This window comes from Mesoplodon bidens (assembly GCF_964165515.1).
Source record: "Mesoplodon bidens genome assembly, chromosome: 15".
Classification (NCBI taxonomy): Eukaryota; Metazoa; Chordata; class Mammalia; order Artiodactyla; family Ziphiidae; genus Mesoplodon; species Mesoplodon bidens.
Genome location: NC_138171.1, coordinates 87,546,111 through 87,568,148, shown reverse-complemented (window position 1 = coordinate 87,568,148; position 22,038 = coordinate 87,546,111). Strand labels below are relative to the sequence as shown.

At 58.7% G+C, this 22,038-nt stretch overlaps 2 protein-coding genes and 1 pseudogene across 5 annotated transcripts in view; 2 read left to right on the top strand and 1 right to left on the bottom strand.

Annotated features, from left to right (window-relative positions):
* The window catches only part of CHLSN (cholesin), a 97,916-nt gene that overhangs the window by 40,096 nt on the left and 35,782 nt on the right, over window positions 1-22,038 (bottom strand). The gene's annotated exons all lie outside the window — the stretch shown is intronic.
* Window positions 7,388-9,511, top strand: LOC308628612 (homeobox protein OTX2-like; annotated as a pseudogene). The gene has a single exon. The product of its transcript is annotated as a homeobox protein OTX2-like (transcript).
* On the top strand, window positions 18,466-19,718 carry GPER1 (G protein-coupled estrogen receptor 1). Its single transcript, XM_081255733.1, has one exon. The coding sequence runs from the start codon at window positions 18,471-18,473 to the stop codon at window positions 19,530-19,532; it is 1,062 nt and encodes a 353-aa protein (XP_081111859.1). The 5' UTR covers window positions 18,466-18,470; the 3' UTR covers window positions 19,533-19,718.

The following is a 22,038-nucleotide window of genomic DNA, read 5'->3' as shown; positions in this document are numbered from 1 at the left end:
CACAAGAAGCCACCCTCAGGCCAAGGCCATGATGTCCGAGCAGCAGGTGCCAGGTGTGAGGATGAGCTGTGCCATCGGGGCACCTGGCTGCCCGCGACCGGGTGTGTGCTTGTCTCCTACGGGTGCCTTTCAGGTCCACGCCTGCAGCAGCCTGCTTCCCTCAGCCTCGTGTCTGGCTTTCAGATGAGTGATGCAGATCTAACGCCACTATTTATACTTTGTTAAAATACTCCATCCCCCTTCCCCCTTGTTTTATTGTTTATGAAGAGACGTTTGGTAGGAAAGTCAAAGGTATTAAAATGAAGGAGACACACGGAAGCGCACTTGGGGGATGGGTGGGTGGTGGGCTCGCAGGGCCGGGGCTGCTGGTGACTTGCGTCCACATGGACGTGGTGGGAGAAGAGTCCAGACAGGGCCTCTCCTGCCCCCAGGTGTGCCCCCGGGTCACGTCTGCTGTCGCTGGGCCAGCGTGGGTCTGTCCTAAACAAGTTCCCAAAGTGTGCACAAAATTAAATAAACCGAAGGAAGCAAAGTGCCGTTAGGATTTCTAACCTAACCCGAAAGCCGATGGGACTGCCGACGGGAAAGAGGGATTTGGACGGGCCGGCGTCACCGGGGCCACAAGGGTGCTGCCTGCTCCCGGGACAGACAGACAGACGGTGCAGACCAGACGACCTGACCAGACGGGGCGGGGCGCGGAGGAGCCTCCCTTCCCCCACCCCAAGTCTTCACGAAGAAATTACCGCCCCACAACCCTCTGACCCTCAGTTCTGAAGCCCCCAAACTCCCTAGAAACAAAGATTCATTTTTCAAGTTTGCAGCAAAGGTACGAGGGTACCTTTCTGAGGAAAGATGAATGTGATGGTGGGCGCTGCCCCAGACCCTGGGTTTCTGCCACACAAATACACGCATGTTCACTTCTGACCACCCAGCTGCCCCGAGGAGGCTGGCTCTTTGCTGTGGCATCTACCAGGGAAATTGCCCCATTTGGTCCCAGTCTCTTGGGAAATTGAGCCCTGAGTGCGTTGCATTGCTTTTCTACGTGCAGACTGTTTCCCCTCCAGGCTGAAGAGCCTGTGCAGAATCACAGACACACACTGGATGCCGGGGATGGTCCCTGCCCCGCCCCGCCCGATGTGGCCCTGGGGACGGTTCTGGGCAGTAAACCTCGGGGATGGGGCGGGACGGACTGGAGAGGTGTCTGGGGGTCTCCCTCGGTGACAATAGCACAGCCGCCTCCGGGCCCCGGGCCGCGGTGGGATTTGCCTTCAAGTTCCCCAGCCCCTCGGCTCCTCCAGCAGCTGCCCCAGCCTTCGACGATCCAGATCAACGACAGCGATCGCAGTGGGCTGTGCTGAGGGCGCCCCCGCAGGGTCCTGGCAGGTATGGCAGCCCCGTGGGAGCTGAGAATAAAAGCGCCTCCCCCCACCCCCCCACCCCACCCCACCCCACCCCGCCGCTTCCCTTTCTGCTCTTTGCTCCCAGGGCTCCTGGGAAAAGGTAAACCCCCAGCGCCCAGATCTCTGCCTGCAGTCCTGCACCGCTCAGCCCAGCTGGTCTTCCCCAAACAGCACGGGGGGGCCTGAAATCACTTTATTGCTTAACAGTTTCTCAGTGGCTTTGGTCGCAAGCTGTCTAGGCTCTGGGGGCCTGCTGGGTGGGGAGGTGTCAGGCAGCGGCAGCCACGCGTTCTGTCCCTCCCCCGTCCTGCGTCCCCCTCTACTGGTGACAGACGGACACAGGGGGGTCTCAGCTGCAGGCCCCTCGGCTGCTCCTGCTGCATCTCGGATCCCCCCCAGGGCCCCCACACCTCAGGGAACAAGCCCACCTTCGCCTCAGCCGCTGGTGCCACAACACAGAACCTACTTTCTGTGGACATCTGCTTGACGATCTCATGCTGAATTCACCTCGGTCACTTCCTGATGTCCCAGTATGTTTGGTTTGATTCCCAGTACTCCTGCCACATTGCCAAAAAATGCAGTGAATTTTTGAGCCGTTTTGATTTTTGGGTTCGGGGTGGTATGGCCATAGACTCGAGCCATTTAGAAGAGAAGGAGGAACTACTTGGAAAAAGCCAAGGTGAATGGTACACTCAATCCTTTTTTTTTTATTTTTAAAAATCTCTCTGTTTTAATTAATTTATTTTGGCCGCACGGCATGTGGGATCTTAGTGCCCTGACCAGGGATCAAATCCGTGCCCCCTGCAGTGGAAGCAGAATCCTAACCACTGGGCCACCAGGGAGGTCCCCTCAATCCTGTTTTCATAACTGACCAGTCCTATATCCTTCAAATGCATTTGCAAGATACCAGAAGTTTTCCAGTTTATGTTCTAAGGTTGTTAATTCTGCTACTGACGCTTGACTATGATTTTAAAGTTAACGATCTTATTTTTGTCAGTAGACAAAAGGTCACCTACCTTGCCATGCTTCATTATTTAAGATCCCAAAAGGTGAGTTTAACCTTGAATTTATTTCATGAAGGTTATAAAATTTATTGTAGGAAACTGGGTCTTTTGCTAATTGTGGCAGATACATCAAGATATCAAACATTTGTTCCGTTATAAAAAGCACTTGAGGGGCTTCCCTGGTGGCGCAGTGGTTAAGAATCCACCTGCCGATGCAGGGGACACGGGTTTGAGCCCTGGTCCGGGAAGATCCCACATGCCGTGGAGCAACTAAGCCCATGCGCCACAGCTACTGAGCCTGTGAGCCACAACTACTGAGCCCACGTGCCACAACTACTGAGCCTGCAAGCCCTCAACTACTGAAGCCTGCGCACCTAGAGCCTGTGCTCCACAACAAGAGAAGCCGCTGCAATGAGAAGCCTGCGCACAGCAACGAAGACCCAACGCAGCCAAAAAAAAAAAAAAAAAAAAAAAAGGCACTTGATAAACCAGGAATAAGTCATTAAGAAGTTAAACTACACATCAAGTTCTTGAATTTAAAATCAGTTGGGAAATTTGGGGGCTTTCTCATTTCTAACGTGTTATATCCACCCAGATGGCCTGAATTGCTGCATATGTGTCTGAGAAAGAGGAAACTGCTGAAGAAGACCCACAGGTTTGAAGATTAAATTATTTGATTGTTATTAGCCAATTTCTGAACTCTTATGTGTGTATTTCCAGTGGTGTGTGACATGTCGGCAAACAGCAGAAAGCATCACAAAAACAGGTTTTTCCTGTCATGACTTAAACCCCAGCCTCTTCAGTTACCTCGTGGCTCCCCTGTCCTCTTCACAGCTGACCCTGCACCACGTGGGTCTGGACGCCCGCAGCCGTGGGGGCCTGTGAGTCCTATGTGGAGCAGCCGCTGAGCCGTCCGAGGGCCCATGGTGCGTCCACGGGGCCAACGGCGGTCAGGTCCCACATGCCTGCGTCACTGCGGGGCCAGAGCCGCGGTACAGACGGTGACAGAGCATCTCACTCCCGCTCTGCACGTCACGCACACAACCCTCCAAAGGGGACAGACCCCCACTGGCCTGGCTCAGGGCTCCCTGGAGGGCTGCTCACACGGCTGTGCCCTCTGCCAACACTCCTTGCCCTGGACACTGAGAGAACCAGCACCTCCTTCACGCCTGTGGGTCTCTCAGCTGTTCCACGGGGAGAGCGGGCAGGGCCACTGCAAAACCGCCCGCCCTCACCACCACGTGAGCCCACGAGGCAGGACGCCAACGGACTGCGCTTCTAGGTTCTAAGCAGGCTAACAGGCGGCTGGGTAACCGACCGGCAGCCTCCAAGCAGGCGTGTTCGCGGGGCGCCCTCCGGTGGCCGCCGCGGCCCTTCACTCTCCGCGCAGGCGGGCCTGCGGGACTGGCCCCGGGCAGCTCCTAACAGCGTGAAGTGCTGACCCCAGACGAGGAGGCCCCATCCCGCGTCCCGGAGTTTCCTTCAGAAGTCGGGCTGTGCAGATGTTCTGGCCCAGGAGCCTCGGGGCTCGAACTCACAGCAAATCCTGCTTTTACAAGACATGCCCTCACAGCAGTGGAGGTGAGCTCAGCCCACGGGCTGCCGCTCCGCACGCACACGCGTGCGCACGCACACGCACACACACAGCCCCCGGCGGCACTGAGCCCATGGGGCCCGGCTTTCACGGGGGCAGCCCGATACTACTTCATGCCAAATCTCTGACCTCCAGCAGGCGGGTCACTAACACAGAGCACTGCACGCAGGGGCCAAGCCATGGCAGGAAGGTAAACGGCAAGCAGAGCAGTCAGGTAACGTGGACTTGTAAGAAGTGCTGGAGCTTTTCAGAAAAACGTTTTATTAAGAGGCAACAGCGAGTGGTGGAACGGGAAGGGGCCTGCTTACGACGGCCAGCTGCCAGGCCCGCGGGGACTGCCCATCACCTGCGCACACAGGAAGTTTCCAAATCTACAGAGGGTCACACGAAGGGTCAGAGTTCCTTAGAGATGTGGCCTCGGGCATCTCTCTTCACCAGAAAGCAAGACAGAGCTAGAAGACGAATGGGTCGTGTCAACAGGACCGGGAGCTCTCCCCTCAGCCTCGCTTGGGACTATCTGAGCATAAAAACGACAGTGAGTGTGGAATTAAGTCTATGCAGGGCTTCCCCGGTGGCGCAGTGGTTGAGAGTCCGCCTGCCGATGCAGGGGACTCGGGTTCGTGCCCCGGTCCAGGAGGATCCCACATGCCGCGGAGCGGCTGGGCCTGTGAGCCATGGCTGCTGAGCCTGCGCGTCTGGAGCCTGTGCTCCGCAACGGGAGAGACCACAGTGGTGAGAGGCCCGCGTACCGCAAAAAAAAAAAAAAAAAAGTCTATGCAGACACTCAGAGGGAAGGAGGGAGGAGGGAGAAGAAGCAGGAAGTCGCCACCTTGTGACCCAGGGCCACCAACCCAGGCAGGACCCATGAGAGACCGGGGGTCCACGTGCATAGCGTCAACCACGCTGCCGCACCCGGCCCCTCGGCCCCTGGTCTGCGTAGCACGGGACTGGAGTGGACATGTATGCAGCCAGAAAGGCCCTCAAAGGCCGAGTCCTGCCGGTGGGCACGAGGCAGGCAGCAACTGGCTGAGTAGAAAGGGCTCCAGAGCCACGTGCCCCGCCCGCCCCTCCCACCAGCAGGGTGACACGAAGGGTGTGGGAGCGGTCACCACGTCTCATGCGCCTTCAGGGTTACAAGTCAGCGTGCTGAGGCCCTTCAGAAGACGCAGCCCAAGACGACAGTTCCCAAGAGGTCAGCATCCGAGTCAGACGGGATCACAGGGCAGCGTGGTGACAAGTGCTCGCAGGAGAGCCTGGCAGAGGCCGTGCCCCGTCCCGGCAAGCCGAGGGCGCACAGAACCACTGGGGTGACCCTGACTGCACAGGTTCACACTCAGGACCCAAAAGCACCCATGACGGCAAAGATTCAAAAGCAAGCGTCCACAGAGGGGGTGGTTAGTAAATGACGGTCACCGCGCTACCGTAGCTACATACCCACTGAGATGTCTGCAAAACTGTGTAGGAGCACACAAAGCACTGAGGGGCTCGGCAGTACTCCCGCCGGACGTGGAGCCTGCTCCGTGTAGACACAGGGCCACCCACACCCCACACGGACCCCCCACCACTGGGACGGGCTCGTCTCCCCACCCTCTGACCCAGGCAATCCTGGTGAGCGAGGCCCGCTTCGTAGACCCTCTCAGGACTGTCGGGAGCGGCGGCCAATAGCTGCCACGGAGGGCACAGCATCCTCAGGGCTCAGGCCGCGGGCGCTCCCGGGGAACCCGGGGCTGGACCTTGGTGACCCTTTTGCAAGGCTGAGGGAAGGGCCCCAGAAGCCCTGGCCCTTAGTCTGAAATTGGCACCAGAACAAGCCAGGGGTCCGTCTTCCCGGGAAATTCCAAGCCTCACATAAGAGCCTCCAAGGGAGGCTCCCGGCAGGAGGGCGGGTGGCCGGCCACATGGGAGAATGCTGGCGGCTTCACGTGCCTCGAACGCTTCCCCTGCGAACCCACGAGCCCACCCTCAGGCGCTCACCGGGGAAAGGAAGCTTACGCTCAGGTGAAAACCCACCCACAAATTCTGATGGCACCTCTGCTCGTAGAGCCCAGACCCAGAAACGACTGAACGTCACAGCGAATCCTGCTCGGGCCGCATCGCGCGGCTGCCGAGAACAGGCCCCACCTGGCCAGGCCAGACGCTGACCGCCGAGGACCGGCATCAGGATGCCAGGCTCCCGGCGTGGGTTGCGCTCACAGAACGAATGCCCCCCGATGACAGACCTCACGTGGGCACATGCTGACACACCCTCCGGCTCCCGGGTCCGGCAGTCCAGGCGCAGGGCTGGACGCCACCAGCGACCCCCGCGTCATCGCTGACTCACAGCTCAGCTGTAAGGTGGGATCTCACCTGCACCGCCTCGTGTGGACCAGTCAGCTCGGAGCAAATCCGTGCAGAAAGCGGTACCACCGGGTCTGCCCATGGTGGGTGCCCCGACTCCTGAGAGCTCACCCACCCCTCTCCGTGCCCTGTCCCCCCACTTCTCGTTGGGGGTGAAGGGGAGGGGAGACCCTCAAGGCAACAGTGGATCCCAGGCTATAAAGGGGTGGGAATGGGGGGGTGGGACGGAACCGTGGACAGTTTCCGGAGAAAATGTCTCCAGCGTTTCATGTTATCTTCCCAAATACACCCAGAAATGGAGCTGAGGACAGCTGGTCAGCCCGGCTGGCGAGGAGGCCGTCGCTTGGTCAGGTGTGTGTGCCGGGGCCCCGCTGGGAGGAGGGCTCGGAGCCCCTAGACCCACCATGCTGCTCCAGGTGGGCCCTCCAAGACCAGGGACTCAGGGAGCCAGGTCCCAGGTCCCACCTGCCAGGACACCTGGCCCCCGGGCCGGATTCTGAAAGCAAAGGAAGGTGTGGGCATCCATGTGGGTCTGCAAGGTACCTGAAGCCACGAACTCTACCCTCTGCTCGCGTGCCTGGGGAGGAGAGGGAACGGAGCCCTGCCGGGTGGGCTGGCCGGATGGGGAAGCCAGCGCCCCAGCGCCCACCCCTGGCAAGGGGCTCTGCGGGGTCTTCCTGTCTGCGAAGCTTACCAAGCCTAGGAAGAGGCTGTTCTGGTGTCCGCCGTGCAGATGGGGAGGCCAGGACCCGAGAGTTCAGGTGGCCCAGGTGCAACAAGCTGCGGCCACGCCAGGACGCCAACTCCCATCTGTGGACCCCACGTCCACGGCCCCCCGCCAGAAAGCTCACGGTGTGGTGGAAGAAAGACGATGCCGTAAAGCTGGGGTTCGCTCTTCTTAAGTTAGTGGTGGAACGTGGAAGAGCTGCGTCCTCTGAAGCGGTAAACCAGCACCTCTGTTTGTTTGCTTTGCCTTAGCTCCACCACTCCAAACCCACCCACCAGGACTCTGAATCTGTCCACCCCGGGTGAAGCGAGACCTTCTGGCTGGGTCCCCCGGATTTGGGCCGACTTTGCCCCTCCAAACCACCTTAGCACGATGTCTTATCTTAAGCAACCGCCTTATGCAGTCAATGGGCTGAGTCTGACCACTTCGGGCATGGATTTGCTGCACCCCTTGGTGGGCTACCCGGCCACCCCTCGGAAACAGCGGCGGGAGAGGACGACGTTCACCTGGGCGCAGCTAGATGTGCTGGAAGCGTCCTTTGCTGAGACCCGATACCCAGATGTCTTCATGTGGGGGGAGGTGGCGCTGAAGATCAACTTGCCCGAGTCCAGGGTACAGGTGTGGTTTGAGAACTGAAGAGCTAAGTGCCGCCAACAGCAGCAGCAACGGCAGAATGGAGGTCAAAACAAAGTGAGACCTGCCAAAGAGAGGACGTCTCCTGCTCGGGAAGTGAGTTCCGAGGGTGGAACAAGTGGCCAGTTCACTGCCCCCTCTAGCACCTCAGGCCCAGCCATTTCCAGCAGCAGGGCTCCTGTGTCTATCTGGAGCCCAGCTTCCTCCCCCACCCCCACCCCGCACCATCAGATTCCTCGTCCACCTCTTCCTCCTGCAGGCAGAGGTCCTATCCCACGACCTACACTCAGGCTTCAGGTTATATAGTCAAGGATATGCTGGCTCAACTTCCTACTTTGGGGGTGTGGACTGTGGATCTTATCTGACCCCTATGCATCACCAGCTTCCTGGACCAGGGACCACACTCAGTCCCGTGGGTACCAATGCAGTCACCAGCCATCTCAGTCGGTCCCCAGCTTCTCTTTCCACGCAGGGATATGGAGCTTCAAGCTTGGGTGTTAACTCAACCACTGATTGCTTGGATTAAAAGGACCAAACTGCCTCCTGGAAGCTTAACTTCAATGCTGACTGCTTGGATTGTAAAGATCAGACATCTTCGTGGAAATTCCAGGTTTTGTGAGGACCTGCAGAACTTCTTTTTGTGGGTGATTTTTAAATATACTGAGCTGGACATTCCAGTTTTAGCCAGGCATTGGTTAAAAGAGTTAGATGGTATGATGCTCAGACTCATCTTCTGATCAATGTCCCGGGAAGCATAGAAGGAAAAATGAAAGGCCTTAGAGGGGCCTGCCAACCAGCTACCTGAAATGGACAAACCATTTGATACTTAAGATCCTATCATAGTTTTAGATCATTGGTTTTACTCATTCGCAAAGTGATCGAAAGCATTCTAGCCACGTGCAACCAAATACCACCAGAAATAAACAAACAAAACTAAACTGTGAGGGAAAGGAGGGAAGGACATAGCCTTCTTAAGCAGAGGTGTTCCAACGTCTCAGCCAATCCTTGGTTGAATCTTAGGAATGGACAGTGTCTCAAGCTCACTCACGTTTCACGACCAACTGGTAGTTGGCACTGAAAAGTTTTCAGGCTGTGTGAATTGTGCGACTGACTGTCCTATAGACGCACTGCTTTATTTAAAGAATAATGTTCACAAGAAGTCAATATGTGGTTTAAGAGACAGTCAGCGTGCGTCTTATATAAATGTACACCTGTGGTTTTCAGTCTGTGCTAGACTTCAAAACGGTGATCTCCTGTTATGGTATGCAGACTTGAACTCCACCTCTGCAGGGGTTCTTCTGTGACTGAATGGGTTATAATTACAAGCAAATTCAGAGCAACTGAGTACTTATCTAAAAAGATTACCTTTGGCTGGAGGTGAGCTGCACTGAAACTTTACAACAAAATGTCTCTGGACAAGGAGAGTGAGAGAAGAGAAACAAAAGGACAGTAATTCATCTGTAATTTGCTGTTGGTAAGCCTAGCCGTAAAGAGACATTGGTCAATTGCTCTGACCCCGATGAATTTATAAACTGAGATCATCGTTGTTTATGCTTGCAGATGTTAACTGGAAAAGTTATATATGCATAAACCTTTCTTCCTGGATTTGGCAGATATGTATAATTATATTAAAATGGTTCTAGCACACGTACACACACACACACACACAAACTGGGGTTCCCCTCACCCAAGGAAGGCCCCGGCCTTGGAGGGAAGGCCGGGAGGCACTCTGGGGCCAGGTTCGGACACACACCCTCCCCCTGCCCGGCCACCAGGCCAGGTGACAGCTGACAGCCACAGCTGCATGGCCCTGACCGCACACCACCAGCAGGGACCAAGGCGCATGCCCAAAGGGGCCTGAAACGCCGGCCGTCATGGAGATCAGACACCAGGACAGCCTGATGCTGTCTTCTGACCTGGGGTCGATGTTCACGAGATCTTTTCTCCAATTTGCCTTAATTAAAGAGACAGGCCAACTCATTTCCTCTCAGTCTGGTCACCAATCTTAATTTTGATGTCACCCAGCATCCTGGCAATCGCTCACGGCCTTAAGCGCTGGCACATGGAAAACATCACTATTCACTGTCTCTCGGACGGAGAACAAGCAACGTGGACTCTGGCTGTTCGTTCCCTCCACGAGGGCAGAGGCCCCATGAGACCCGTAGGATCCACCGACGGGCTGGAAATGGAGATCATTGAACCCTATCCTGGAAACCTTGCACTGAACCCTTCTGCGGCGCACGTGCTATACTGGTTCCCAGAATGCGCTCCATCAGCACTGAGGGAGGTGGAGGGAGGTCCTGGGGGAGGGGGGGTCCTGGGGGGTCCTTGTATCCCACCCTGCTCCAGTGGGACCCAGCTTGAACCTGCCCGGGATCCACCACTTCCCATGGCCGCCCACCCTCCTCAGGAATCAGGGTAGGACCCAGAAAGCTTTCCAATGAGGTCACAGGGCGTCCCTAACTTAGGGCAGCCCAGGTCCCCCTGGTGAGAGCTGGCTCCCATGACGCGTGTCCACAGCCAGCGAGGACGTCGTAGCCGCACAAGGTGTCGTGTTGGCTATGCGGCTTCGCGGCTACGAGGCTCTGTCCCCGTGGGCTCTCTGACCGGACCCCCTTCCTCCGGGGCCGCGCCAGGCTGGGGGGCCCAGAAGCCGGCCTGCTGGCGACAATGCTGTCGCTCGCGGCCACGGCCGGCCTGGGCTGTGCCACCCTCTCCTTTCTGTCCAACATCTGCTACTTCAACACGCAGGACGTGCAGCTGGCGATGCCATTCGCATTCCTGCCGTGGCGCCCTCTGTCCTGTCCGCAGGGGCTGACCTGGCGGCCATCGGGGGCAGCGGCCCTGCTGGGCACATCTGGGGAGCTTTGCGAAACCAGGCTGTGTCAGGCAGACCTGCTGACAGCCTGGCCTTCGTCCTGCAGCCGGCGTTCCTCGTCCTGCTCGGCGTCCAGCGGGCCAGGCGGGCAGCTCCTACCCAGAGGGACGTGGCCTCCCCTCAGCTGGTGGTTCCTGGTCGCCCTGACCACCATCGCCCTCCACCTCCCCTACCACAAGGCTCTCCTCCAGCAGGCCAGGCTCGAGCTGCAGAGGGACGGAGGCTCCCCCAGGGACGAGCCGCTTGGGAACGTCACAGAGCTGGCCCAGCCTGGCGAAAGCTGTGCAGGCTCCCTGCCACCCTCCTCCCCACAGCCGTGCGGCTGGGCCCTGCTGAGTGTCGGACCATCTCTGGCAGAGGTGCAGGCCGGGGAGGCCGGCAACAGCTTCCCCCTGAAGGGGCTCAAGTAGCAGCCCCTGCCCATGGACATAAGCCACACAGGCCAGCGGGGGACTCTCCCAGCCCTGCAGAAACCCAGAGCGGCGTGCTGAGAGCCAACAGGGATGCCGGGCTGTCCAGAAGGTGCTTACTGAAAACGAGCTTTCTGGCTTTCAACTCAGTTTATGCAAAAGCATGACACCTTAGCCCAAACCAATACTCACACCTGAGGCTGGTGTGGGGAGTAAGTGCGGGCTGACACCTGACCAGGTGGAAGGTTCTAGCCTGTCTGCTGGCCGGCATCTCTCCCCTACCCCAACCAAAGGGCAAGGAAGGAATCTTGAAGATAAAAACATTACTCAAATAACTTTATGGGCTTGACATACCCTGGCCCTAAACGGTCGTGGCTGGTTGACCTCCAGCTCTGCCAGGAAGCGGGGACCGCACAGATCTCAGCAAGAACAAACGTTGGTTTTGTCTTTTTAATGCATCATCACTGGGGGTCTGAGGACATCACCCACAGGCACAGGTGTCCAGCACTAAGACGACGGGTGTGAGCCTGTGGTGACCGTCACACACCTGTCACGCTGTCCGTGACCCGGCGGACAGCGGGGGCCCGTCACCAGGAGCTCTGGATAGACCGGCAAAAAGCTGTTTCAAAAGCCTCATCAGTTCTATTCGACAGTATGTGCAGAAAGGCTAGTAACACAGGAAACGTAAAAATCCAAGGGAGGCTAATTAGTCTTATTCCAAAGCTTACATCCATCAGTCTTACTGCATTTACATCACGGTTTTCTTGGTTGAGCAGAGAACAGGGACATGCAAAGGAAAGGCATCTTTCTGGCTTTATGAAACCTCTACCTTTGACAGCTTCGGTTTTTTTTTTTTTTTTTTTATTAAGGCCTTGGTTTTTTTAGTTTTTAGATTCACATCAAAAATACGAAGAATTTAAAAATTTTGCATTTATCTCCTGCCCCCAAACAGGCACAGCCGTCCCTCTCCGGGTGTCACGACTGATGAAGTGCACTGACACACCTCCACGGCCCCGGTACAGCCTCTACACTGGGGCGCACTAGGTGGTGCCCGCCGCCCAGCTGAGATAGGTGTATAATGACATCTACTAATTCTCTGTCACTTACTCACACGTTCATGAAACCTCTACCATGGACCCCATGCAGCATGCCCACAAGGGACAGAGCTGGGGGTCAGGGGTGAGCCGCCCCCCACCCAGACCATCAGCAGGACACGCAGCGTCGGGGCCGACATGGAAAGGCTGCTTCTTCGTGTGACACATTTACCACCCTATGCTGGACGTGAAATTTTCCTTGTTGAGTGTTTCAGTATCACCGTCGTCCTTACAGAGTACTGACTCTGTTTACCTGGGCGTCAGGCTATGACCTGAGGACGGGCAGGGTTCTCTGGAGAGCTGTGCTCAGGCTCTGTTAGTCGGGGTCCAGAGCAGCCTCAATACGCGGGTCCATCCTAGGGTCTCCGCACACTGTCACAACTGCTCACGGATGGGGCGGGGCTAGAACAGGCCGCCTCTGGGGGCTGGGGCGGCGGGGGTGGGTTCAGCCTGTGGCCCCGAGGACGCTCGTGCCCCGTAGGCAGATTCAGCCAGAGTCCAGGGGCTGCCACCCAGACCTGGCCCCTCCCCTCCAGGGCCGTGCTCAGCCTCCCAGAAGCCCAGCCCTTGTGCTCCCAGCGCCCGGGAATGGCCCCTCCCGGCCCAGGGCCAGCACATGGACTCCCCAGCCCCCCTGCCTTCAGGTCCCCCCGCTGCTCGGCCTGTGGTGCCAACACCTGAGAAGAGCCCTTGCCTAGAGTCCATCCAGTTTTCTCTGGTTTGTGTCAGGAGTGCAGGCCAGAAGGGAAAGGACCTCAATCAATCAGTTCACAGTAACAGACGCCAACGGCGTGCCAGTCTTAGAACGAGACGAGGCGACGGCAAGTCCACGAGCGCGCAGGCTCCTGAAGAAACGGCGGCCAAGTGGAGGACTTGCTCACACTGCGTTTCTGAGTATGTCGGCTAAAGGAACCATCTTAGGACCCGCCACAAGAATGTAAACTGGTGGCTCTCAAACTTTCTTTTTAGCAGCAGCAGCCTTTCTTTAAACAAAGCTTGACACGGACAAAGGGCTGCTCTGGCTGGAGGTGGGGCAGGGCCGACCGCTGGAAGGTCGAGGCCCCCAGCACCCCATCCCGTCCCCGTCCCCGCGGCTCTGGTCCACTCAGCCCGCATCCTGCACCCCGTCAGGACACACAGAGCCGGAGAAAGAGCTCCAGAGCCAACCGAGAGCTAAGCAAACACACGGGCTCTCTGGCGGCGGGGTGGGGGGTGGGGGGGCACCTGACTCCAGGAGAGGGTGTGCGGAATAAAGCGGGACTGACGGGGTGGGAAGCCACCTCCTGGGGCTCCTCGCCCCTCCCAGGACACTGATGGGGCCACTAGCGTGGGACTGGACAAGGACCTGGGCCTGCAGCCTGGCCTTCTAGAGCATTCCACCCAGAGCCCCCAGGGACGGGACAGCCCCTCCCTGGGCAGACCCCTGTTGCCGTCGCCGCCGGCAGGTCCTTCTCAAAGGCCAAAAGGAAACGTCCAGGAGGCTCCTGGCAACGGCACAGAGGAGCCAGCTGCCTGAGAGTCAACATCAGCCGAGCCCTGGGCCGCTGCCTCAAGTCGTAAATACCGTAAATACCGCGGGGCCATGCGCGCAATGCGCGCCTGCGCTGGGGCTGGGGAGCAGCAAACCCTTCCCACGACGGGGCTGCCCTCCAGGAAACGGCCGGGCCGCGGAAAGGCCGGCAGCTGTCGGGCACACGCACTTGCGCACGCGCAGGACCGGGACTCGTGACACCAACAGGGGCCCAACGGCTGTGTCGAGACGCGAGGAGGAGCCCGGCGAGGGGAGCGCCCCGCCCCCTGGCCCCACGCAGAGAGCTGCGTGAGGCGGGGGCGGGGGCAGCGAGGGGCACCACCCGGCTGCTGACCGGATCAGGCTCCCCCCGCCGACCCAGCTCGGGGATGGACAGGAAGATCCCAAGAACTGCAGTTCAGCCCCAAGACGAGCACCCTTCAGGCCGATGGCCACCGTGGGAAGCTCCCGGCGAGGACAGGAGACCTCGGGACGTTCCTTCTGAGCTCGGTTTTGCCCTCAGTACCCGGGGATACCTACCGCCTCGCCTGACGGGGAGCTCACGGAGGGTTCCGAGACGGTGGGCGCCACGCTGCCCAGTGCAGAGTAGGCGCTCTTTCAAGGCTGGATGTTAAAGTGTACAGACGGGGTCCTCGCCTCGCGAAAACGTCTACGAGGCCTCTTGGGCCCTGCCCATGCGCACATCAGCTGGGGTTCAGTGGCCTGACGCCCCCCAACACCGTGGGCTGGCCCTCACCTTGACCAGCTGCAGGAGGGTTGACAATTACTTACCCACCCGGGGCCACGAGAAAAGGGGGCCCGCGGCCTAGCAGCCCCAACTCGGCCCGGGACCATCGGCCCCAGGTGAGTTCGGAGACACCCGGACGAGGGGCGGGGCTGCAGGCTGTGGTTCCCGCCAGGAGGGAGCGGCTGTGCTTCAGTGACGTGACCCGGCTATTTCAGGGTCTGAAGTTGTGTTTTAGTCGTTTATTTAACTCAAGGGGAAATTGGACTTTCTCATGACTCATTGCTCTCAAAATGGCGTCTCCAGCATTTCTAGTGCTAAAGCCATCTTGCGTGTGCAGCTGGCCAGAAACAGGTCTAAAATCAAATCAGCCCCATTTATGTGATCGCGCCATTCTTTAAAAAGCGAACCTATTAGAAGCACAGCTGGAAAGAACCCTGAACATGAGTATTTTTCCATAAAAAATTCAACACTGTCTTCTGTGGAAACGTGTACGTTTCCCAAAGCACGCATCTGAAAGGATGTTAAGTCAGCATCGCTCAAAAAACACCTTCAGGCTCACGTGCACTCAGCTGGGAACAGAGCGGAAGGTTCGCAGCGAGCTGGCCCCCCCCGGGGCTCAGGGGTCCCGCCCTCACCTCACACTCCCGTCCCACCAGGCGGGGGCTCACCCTGCAGCGGTGTGCTTCGTTCATCCACTCGGAGTTCAGTCTCACCGCTTCAAAAACCAAAGAGGTGAAAAAAGGGACACCCAAGAGGAAGGTAGGAGATGAATTAAAATGCAGTGCTGATGAAAACCACGCAGCTCTCGCCGGCGGCCAGGGCACCGAGGGCCTGCAGAGCTCTCGGCCCCGAGCTGAGCCTGTCCGGGGACGCTTGGGGCAGGTGGGGCGCATGGTCAGTCGGCACTGGAAGTGGGGTCAGGCCGGTCCTGCCGGCACCAGGGCAGGCACACAGCGGGAGGGCGGCGGCCCTGGCGGAAAGAGGGGTCTTAGGCAATACCTGCAGGACAGGCACCTCCAGGGGCTTCGGGAGCAAAGGGAAGGGGAGCGGAGGCCACTCGTCTACCCGACTCTGAGCTCACCTGCCGAAAATACCTGCTACTTGCTGGGTTTACATTTCTTTCTACAAGTGTCTTGTGAAACTCCTAGGTGAAATTCTCTATGTATAATTCACATACTACTCTCCGAACTTAGGAAATCTAGTTTTAGTTTTAAAGGCAGTCCATTGCTAAAACAAGCAAGAATATGTAAGCTTCAACAGAGGATGATAGGTTTTTATCTAACGATAAGTAAGACCCATTTACAGTCCCTTCAAACTTAAAAAGAGGTTTGTATCGGTGGGTGGAGAAAAGCTGTTCAAGTGGAAACTTCCCTGAAGACGCTTTGGTGGGACTGAGCTCAGTGCCAGAGGGGGAGAAAAAGGCCCAGCAAAAAAGGGGTTACATCCGGACCTGTGGGAGGTGCCCGCCCGCCAGCTGCGGGCCTATAAAGCCTGCCTGCGGCCGCCAGGGGCCAACCAACCGACAATCGACAGGGCTGCCTGCCGAGGACAACGGGCTGGGCTCCGGAGCCTCCACGCTCCTCTCCAGCGTCCCGTGAAGGTCCCGATTCCACCCTCAAGTCCAGAATCGCTGCCACCCCCCAGCTGTGAGGGCATCCCAGAGGCTGGCTGAGCTGCCCTCCCAGGGACGGGGGACGGGGGACGGGTCTGCTCAGAGGACACACGCAGGTGGCCAGCGGCAGCGCAGGTAAGCGTGACCCAGGCTCTGGGTCTGTGTTCGGGTCGGCGCCGGGATGGAGGTGGGCCGGGCAGACGGGGCTGGACGTCCCAGCTGGGTGCAGCACAGACCGGGCACCTTCAGTGAGGGCGGCTCAGCAGGAAGGGTCTTTCATGGCGCTGGCTGAAAACAATGCTAGCTGCTTTCCGTCCTGTTTTGTTCAAACAAGCATCTTTCTCCAAGAAGATTGCCAGGGCTCTGACGGCGGCGCTTCCCTTACTCCCTCAGTGAGGACGCCTGCCAACCCGAGATTAACTTAATATATAAAAGATACTCACCTCGTAGATCTTACAAAAATGTGGTTCATTTTTCTAGATCTGGACAAGCAGTGGCAGTCTGAAACAAAATGATACCTGACTGTTTTATACTCAACTTTCTATTTGTAAATTCGTGGCCAACTTTCATGAGGAAAGTGTGTCAGCAGTAAGATTCATGCTTATCTTTTCATCAAACCACCATGAAAACAGCATTGGTCAAGGATCAAAGACCCATTTACCCGGGAAAGAAGTGACGGCCAACACCTAACGAGCACAGGGGAGGGCAGGTGTGTCTCAAGGGCTCTGCTTGCCTTGGAGTTTCCTGAGAATCAGTCCAGAACTTTCCAAAATTCCCACGTTTAAAGAGCAAAACAAACACTCTAAGCGTTTCTTACAGAGAAATTTGTTTGTTTGTTTGTTTGCGGTACGTGGGCCTCTCACTGTTGTGGCCTCTCCCGTTGCGGAGCACAGGCTCCGGACGCGCAGGATCAGCGGCCATGGCTCACGGGCCCAGCCGCGGCGCGGCATGTGGGATCTTCCCGGACCGGGGCACGAACCTGTGTCCCCTGCATCGGCAGGCGGACTCTCAGCCGCTGCACCACCAGGGAAGCCCCTACAGAGAAATTTAAAAGCAGAGGCTTTAAACATTACAGATGGAATCTGAGAATAATGGCATTTATGTGGTTCAAATTGGGATCACCTACCAAAGATGAATAAAGAACACGACACAACTAGTAAAATCCAGTTTATCAACCCCAGTGAAGCAGAGGTTACTGAACCCTTTTAAAATAACTGACGCCAAGGTCCCGATTCATCTCTTTCCTCTTTTTTTAGAAACTCTATTTTCAAGCAATAGGTCAGTAAGTACCTGCTGCTCTGGCAACTTTGAAAACGATCCCTTGCCACCTCCCAGGAGAGGCAGAAACTCTCCAAGGCGGTCACTAAGGCTCCCCCGCCCCGGCCCTGCCGACGGGGCTGCCCCACAAAGCTGGGGCCACCTTGCCCCTCCCCAGCCGTGATGCCCGAGACCACAGACCCTGCCCAGGGTGCCCCCGTCAACGCCGCAGAGCCTCTGGGGAGCGCGCTGAGCAGAGCCCGTGTCAGGCCGAGCGCGTGAGCAGCCACCAGGGCGAGACGGTCAGAAGCAGAGGTCTGGGAGGGTTGCTCTCCCCAGCCTCCAAGTCACAGCGTTTCTAGGTTGCAAACAGCAGTAGAGAAATACATGCGGTTTTACAATAATTTGTCAAAACAGTGAAAAAAATTCAAATCTTATTTTCTAAAACAATGACCACCTTTATTTCTCATGTTCTCTCATTCCATGTTCTGAAAACAGTTCCATGTTCGGCTCCCAAACTTAGGGTGAGCCAAAAATGCTAGACTTCTTTGGTCTGTATTATTGTAAGAAAAAGGACCCTGCTCCACATCTCACCAAGCGTGCTGGGCCCACTCCCTTCCAGAAAAGGCCGCTTTTCCCCTTCCCGTCTTAGTTCTCTTTCAGCAGCCGCCGAAATAAAACTATTTCGTCTCCTGACCACAACCCTCCTACGGCTTCCACGCGAACATCCAGCCGTGCTCCCTCCTGAGCTGCGTCCGGCGGGCCTGAGCACGAGTCACCGCCAGCCGCACTCAGACCCAGTGGCCCTGGGAGCCCTGGGGAGAGAACACGGGCCGTGTTCTGCGCTCGACTCCCCTGCTCCAGCACAGGGCCGGCTGGCCCTCCAAGCGGAGGGGACACGTCCAGGCCTGCCCCGCGCGCTCGTGTGCTGCACCCGTCCCGCGTCATCAGCAAGCCCTGGAGCCGCCGGGCTTGAATCCTCTGCTCTTGCTTCCCCAGGTGCCCGGGAGTGAGGGCTCAGGTGTGGCGTGGACACGGACGCAGACCCAGAGGCCAGGCAGAAGCACAGGCCAGAGCACAGGCGCCGACCTCCACCTCCGGTTGCACAAGTGCCCCTGGGGCCTGCTCCGCTTTTACAGATGCCTGGCTCACTTCCAAGAGCATCCCCTTTCCTTCTCAAGAGGGATTTCCTGTTAAACAACGGTTTCTGGGAGCCCTGCAGCAAATCCTGAGAGGCCGGCTGGCCCCCCGGGCGCCCGGCCCAGCATGGAGACGCCGCCGGGCGCCTCCAACGGCTCCTCCGGCGGCCTCGGCCTGGCCCGCACGCTGGCCAACGGCTCGGCCGCGCTCTCGGAGCAGCAGTACGCCCTCGGGCTCTTCCTGTCCTGCCTCTACACCGTTTTCCTCTTCCCCATCGGCTTCGTGGGCAACCTCCTGATCCTGGTGGTGAACCTCCGCTTCCGGGAGAAGATGACCGTCCCCGACCTGTACTTCATCAACCTGGCGGCCGCGGACCTCATCCTGGTGGCGGACTCGCTGATCGAGGTGTTCAACCTGGACGAGCAGTACTACGACATCACCGCGCTCTGCACGTTCATGGCGCTCTTCCTGCAGGTCAACATGTACAGCAGCGTCTTCTTCCTCACCTGGATGAGCTTCGACCGCTACCTGGCCCTGGCCAAGACCATGCGCTGCGGCCCGTTCCGCACCAAGCCCCGCGCGCGGCTGAGCTGCGGCCTCATCTGGATGGCCTCCGTGTCCGCCACGCTGGTGCCCTTCACCGCCGTGCACCTGCAGCACAGCGAGGACGTCTGCTTCTGCTTCGCGGACGTCAGGGAGGTGCAGTGGCTGGAGGTCACGCTGGGCTTCGTGGTCCCCTTCGCCATCATCGGCCTCTGCTACTCGCTCATCGTCAGGGTCCTGGTGACGGCGCACCGGCACCGTGGCCTTCGCCCGCGGAGGCAGAAGGCTCTGCGCATGATCCTGGCCGTGGTCCTGGTCTTCTTCGTGTGCTGGCTGCCCGAGAACGTCTTCATCAGCGTACACCTGCTGCAGCGCGTGCCGCCCGGGGCCGGACCCTGCCAGCGGTCCCCCCGCCACGCGCACCCGCTGGCCGGCCACGTGGTCAACCTGGCCGCCTTCTCCAACAGCTGCCTCAACCCCCTGGTCTACAGCTTCCTCGGGGAGACCTTCCGAGACAAGCTGCGGCTCTACATGGAGCAGAAGACCGGCCTGTCTGCCCTGAACCGCTTCTGCCACGTGGCCCTGAAGGCGGTGGTCCCGGACAGCACCGAGCAGGCCGAGGTGAAGTTCAGCAGTGCCGTGTAGGGGGGCGGGGTGGGGGTGGGCGGGAAGGGCCAGACACTGTGCCCCGCACGGCCCTAAGGCACCCTCCCCCTGGCGACTCACACACACAGCTGTCCATCCATCTGGGTCATGAGCACGGGGCACGGACCCCCGCACACGCTGGATCATGTGGCAGACGTTTCTGACACCCGCTAACGAGAGCGAACAGGACGGGGACACTGGGATGAAGTACCCTCGTTTCAAAGCAGACGTGCCATAAATTTGCCATTTTAGAGGAACAGAACTCACGCAGCTGACGTGAACTGGAGGTGGAGGAACACTTTCCGCGCCTGCGTGTGTGTGTGTGTGTGTGCGTGCGTGTGTGTGTGTGTGCGCGCGCGTGTGTGTACCGGGCGCCCTGCATCTCCCGCCAGCCTGGGGAGGGACGCCGCTGTGCACCTCCTGAAGGGTGGGGTGAACGCAGCGGTAACAACAACGATGACAACGCAGACCCCTCTCGTCAAAACGTAAAAAAGAAAATCAAATGAGTCTGGGAATGTCCAGTCTTTGTCAATAAAGTACAGCCATGCCGATTCTTCCGAATTCTCCACCTGAGCAGTTCCCTAAGGGGCCGGGGGGTGGGGCACTCAGAGCCTCAGCAGCAGGACCACCCCTTCCTCACCGAGCAAAAGCTCCCCACCAGCTGGAGGCGCCCTCGCTGCCCGGAGGACTCTGGGGACTCCAGCCCAAGCCCCGGACGCTCCTGGCACCTGGACGGTGCCTGACATGGGTGCCACACGCTCTCTGGGCGCCAGGATAATCTCTACTGCGAACGCACCACACAGCCTCACTCTTCTAGGCGCTCTGCAGGGCTGGGCCCACCCGCCCTGCCCAGGGCCCCCTCCTCCCCAGAAACACAACCAAGACGGGACACGGCTGGCCTCGCCGGGAGGACGGTGAACAATGTTTAAGTGACAGGAAGTGAACCATTTTTAGTTTTAACAGTTCTCGATGAGTGCAAACCTCCGACAGAGAGTATCTGTCCCAAGGAAATATCTGCGTTCAGCAAGCGCCGTCTCCAGTGGCTCAAGCCCCACCGAAGCCTCGCTTTCCACGCAGACTCGCATCTTACGAGGTGAGAGCTGTTCTTAAGTTCCCCGACCCCCGCGAGTCCCCACCGCAGGAGCCCCGGCACTGAGGGCTCCATCAAGTGCACGCCTGCTCTTGTCCCCGCTGGGAGGGTGGTGATGGCTGGGACAGGGACAGACAGTGCGTTAGTGAACGGGGCCTGTCCCTGACCCTCCAGCAAACCCAGGAGGTGCACACGCGGCCGCAAGAGTCTGACTTGACCGCTGGAAACCTTAAGCAGTAACGACACAGCCAGGAACCAGGCCCCCTCCCTGTGTGCTCGGCCTCCCCTGGTCTCCAACAGGCAGGAGCAAACCATGCGGAAGCCATGCAAAGCCACCCGAGGTCACAGTCCCCGTCCTTCCCCAGAGGTGCCTGACATCAGGATATCTGGGTGGGAACTGCGTCCGACCGAGGCCCCAAAGTGTTGGTCAGGGACGGGGCAGCCCTCACTCCGTGGGCTGGCTGGGTGTTCACAGAACACCCCCCCACCCCGCGCTGGCTAATCAGAGGCAGCTTCCATCCTGCGATCCTTGGTTCACCTGAGATCACAGAGCAAACCTGACCTCCTCACACCTGACACACACCCCAGCAAGCACCGAGGCCTCGAGAGCTCTGTGGGCAGAGACGCGAGTCAAACGGGCCCCCACACAGCACCCGCCACTCAGCTCTGGAAGCCCATTTCCTGATCTGCAAAACCAGCGGCACAACGGCTCCGAGGGCCCGTCGGGGGGAAGACAGGCTGCGGGATGGCTGGAAGGCAGGTACAAGGCAGAGGCCGTGACTTAACCAGAAGGGGTTCTTACTGAGCCAGAGGCCGGACCAGGTGCTCCCAGAGTCCCTTCTCACCCGAGACCCTAGAGCCCTGGCTCCGGGGGCAGAGCCAGGCTCAGCGCCCCCAGTGGGCTCCGAGCACGCACAGCCGCCCACCGGCGCACACACGTCCTTCTCGGAGCGCTTATCTGAGAGCGGAGGCTGGTTTCACGGTTTTCGCTGGAGCAGCACAAGATAAAGTCGAGGCGTCCGATGGCTTTGCTGTTTCCCGGTAACCCCGCTCTCCTGGGCAGTGACACTCTCCGCACCCCGCCAAGAGCACAGAAGTGGGGAGCAGCCAGCACGGAAGGCGCGGCATCAGCACCGAATGCGACTTCCTAACGTCCTCTGTGCTTAATAACTTGCTCCGAGCCTGGGAGGCCCCGAGCCTGGGAAGGCCCTGGCGGGAGGACTGTGTACCCACCCCGTCGGAGGGAAGGCTGGGCCCTAACCTCCCTCTTGGCCGGGATGTGGGGGCACCTCTGAGACGACCCTAAACCACCATGACCGAGCACATTAGCGAGGGAGCTGCCCTGATGGACACGGAGATGGGAGGGGGAAGGGCAGGCAGCGAGCACCCGTGGGAGCGGGTGGGAACTGGAGTTCG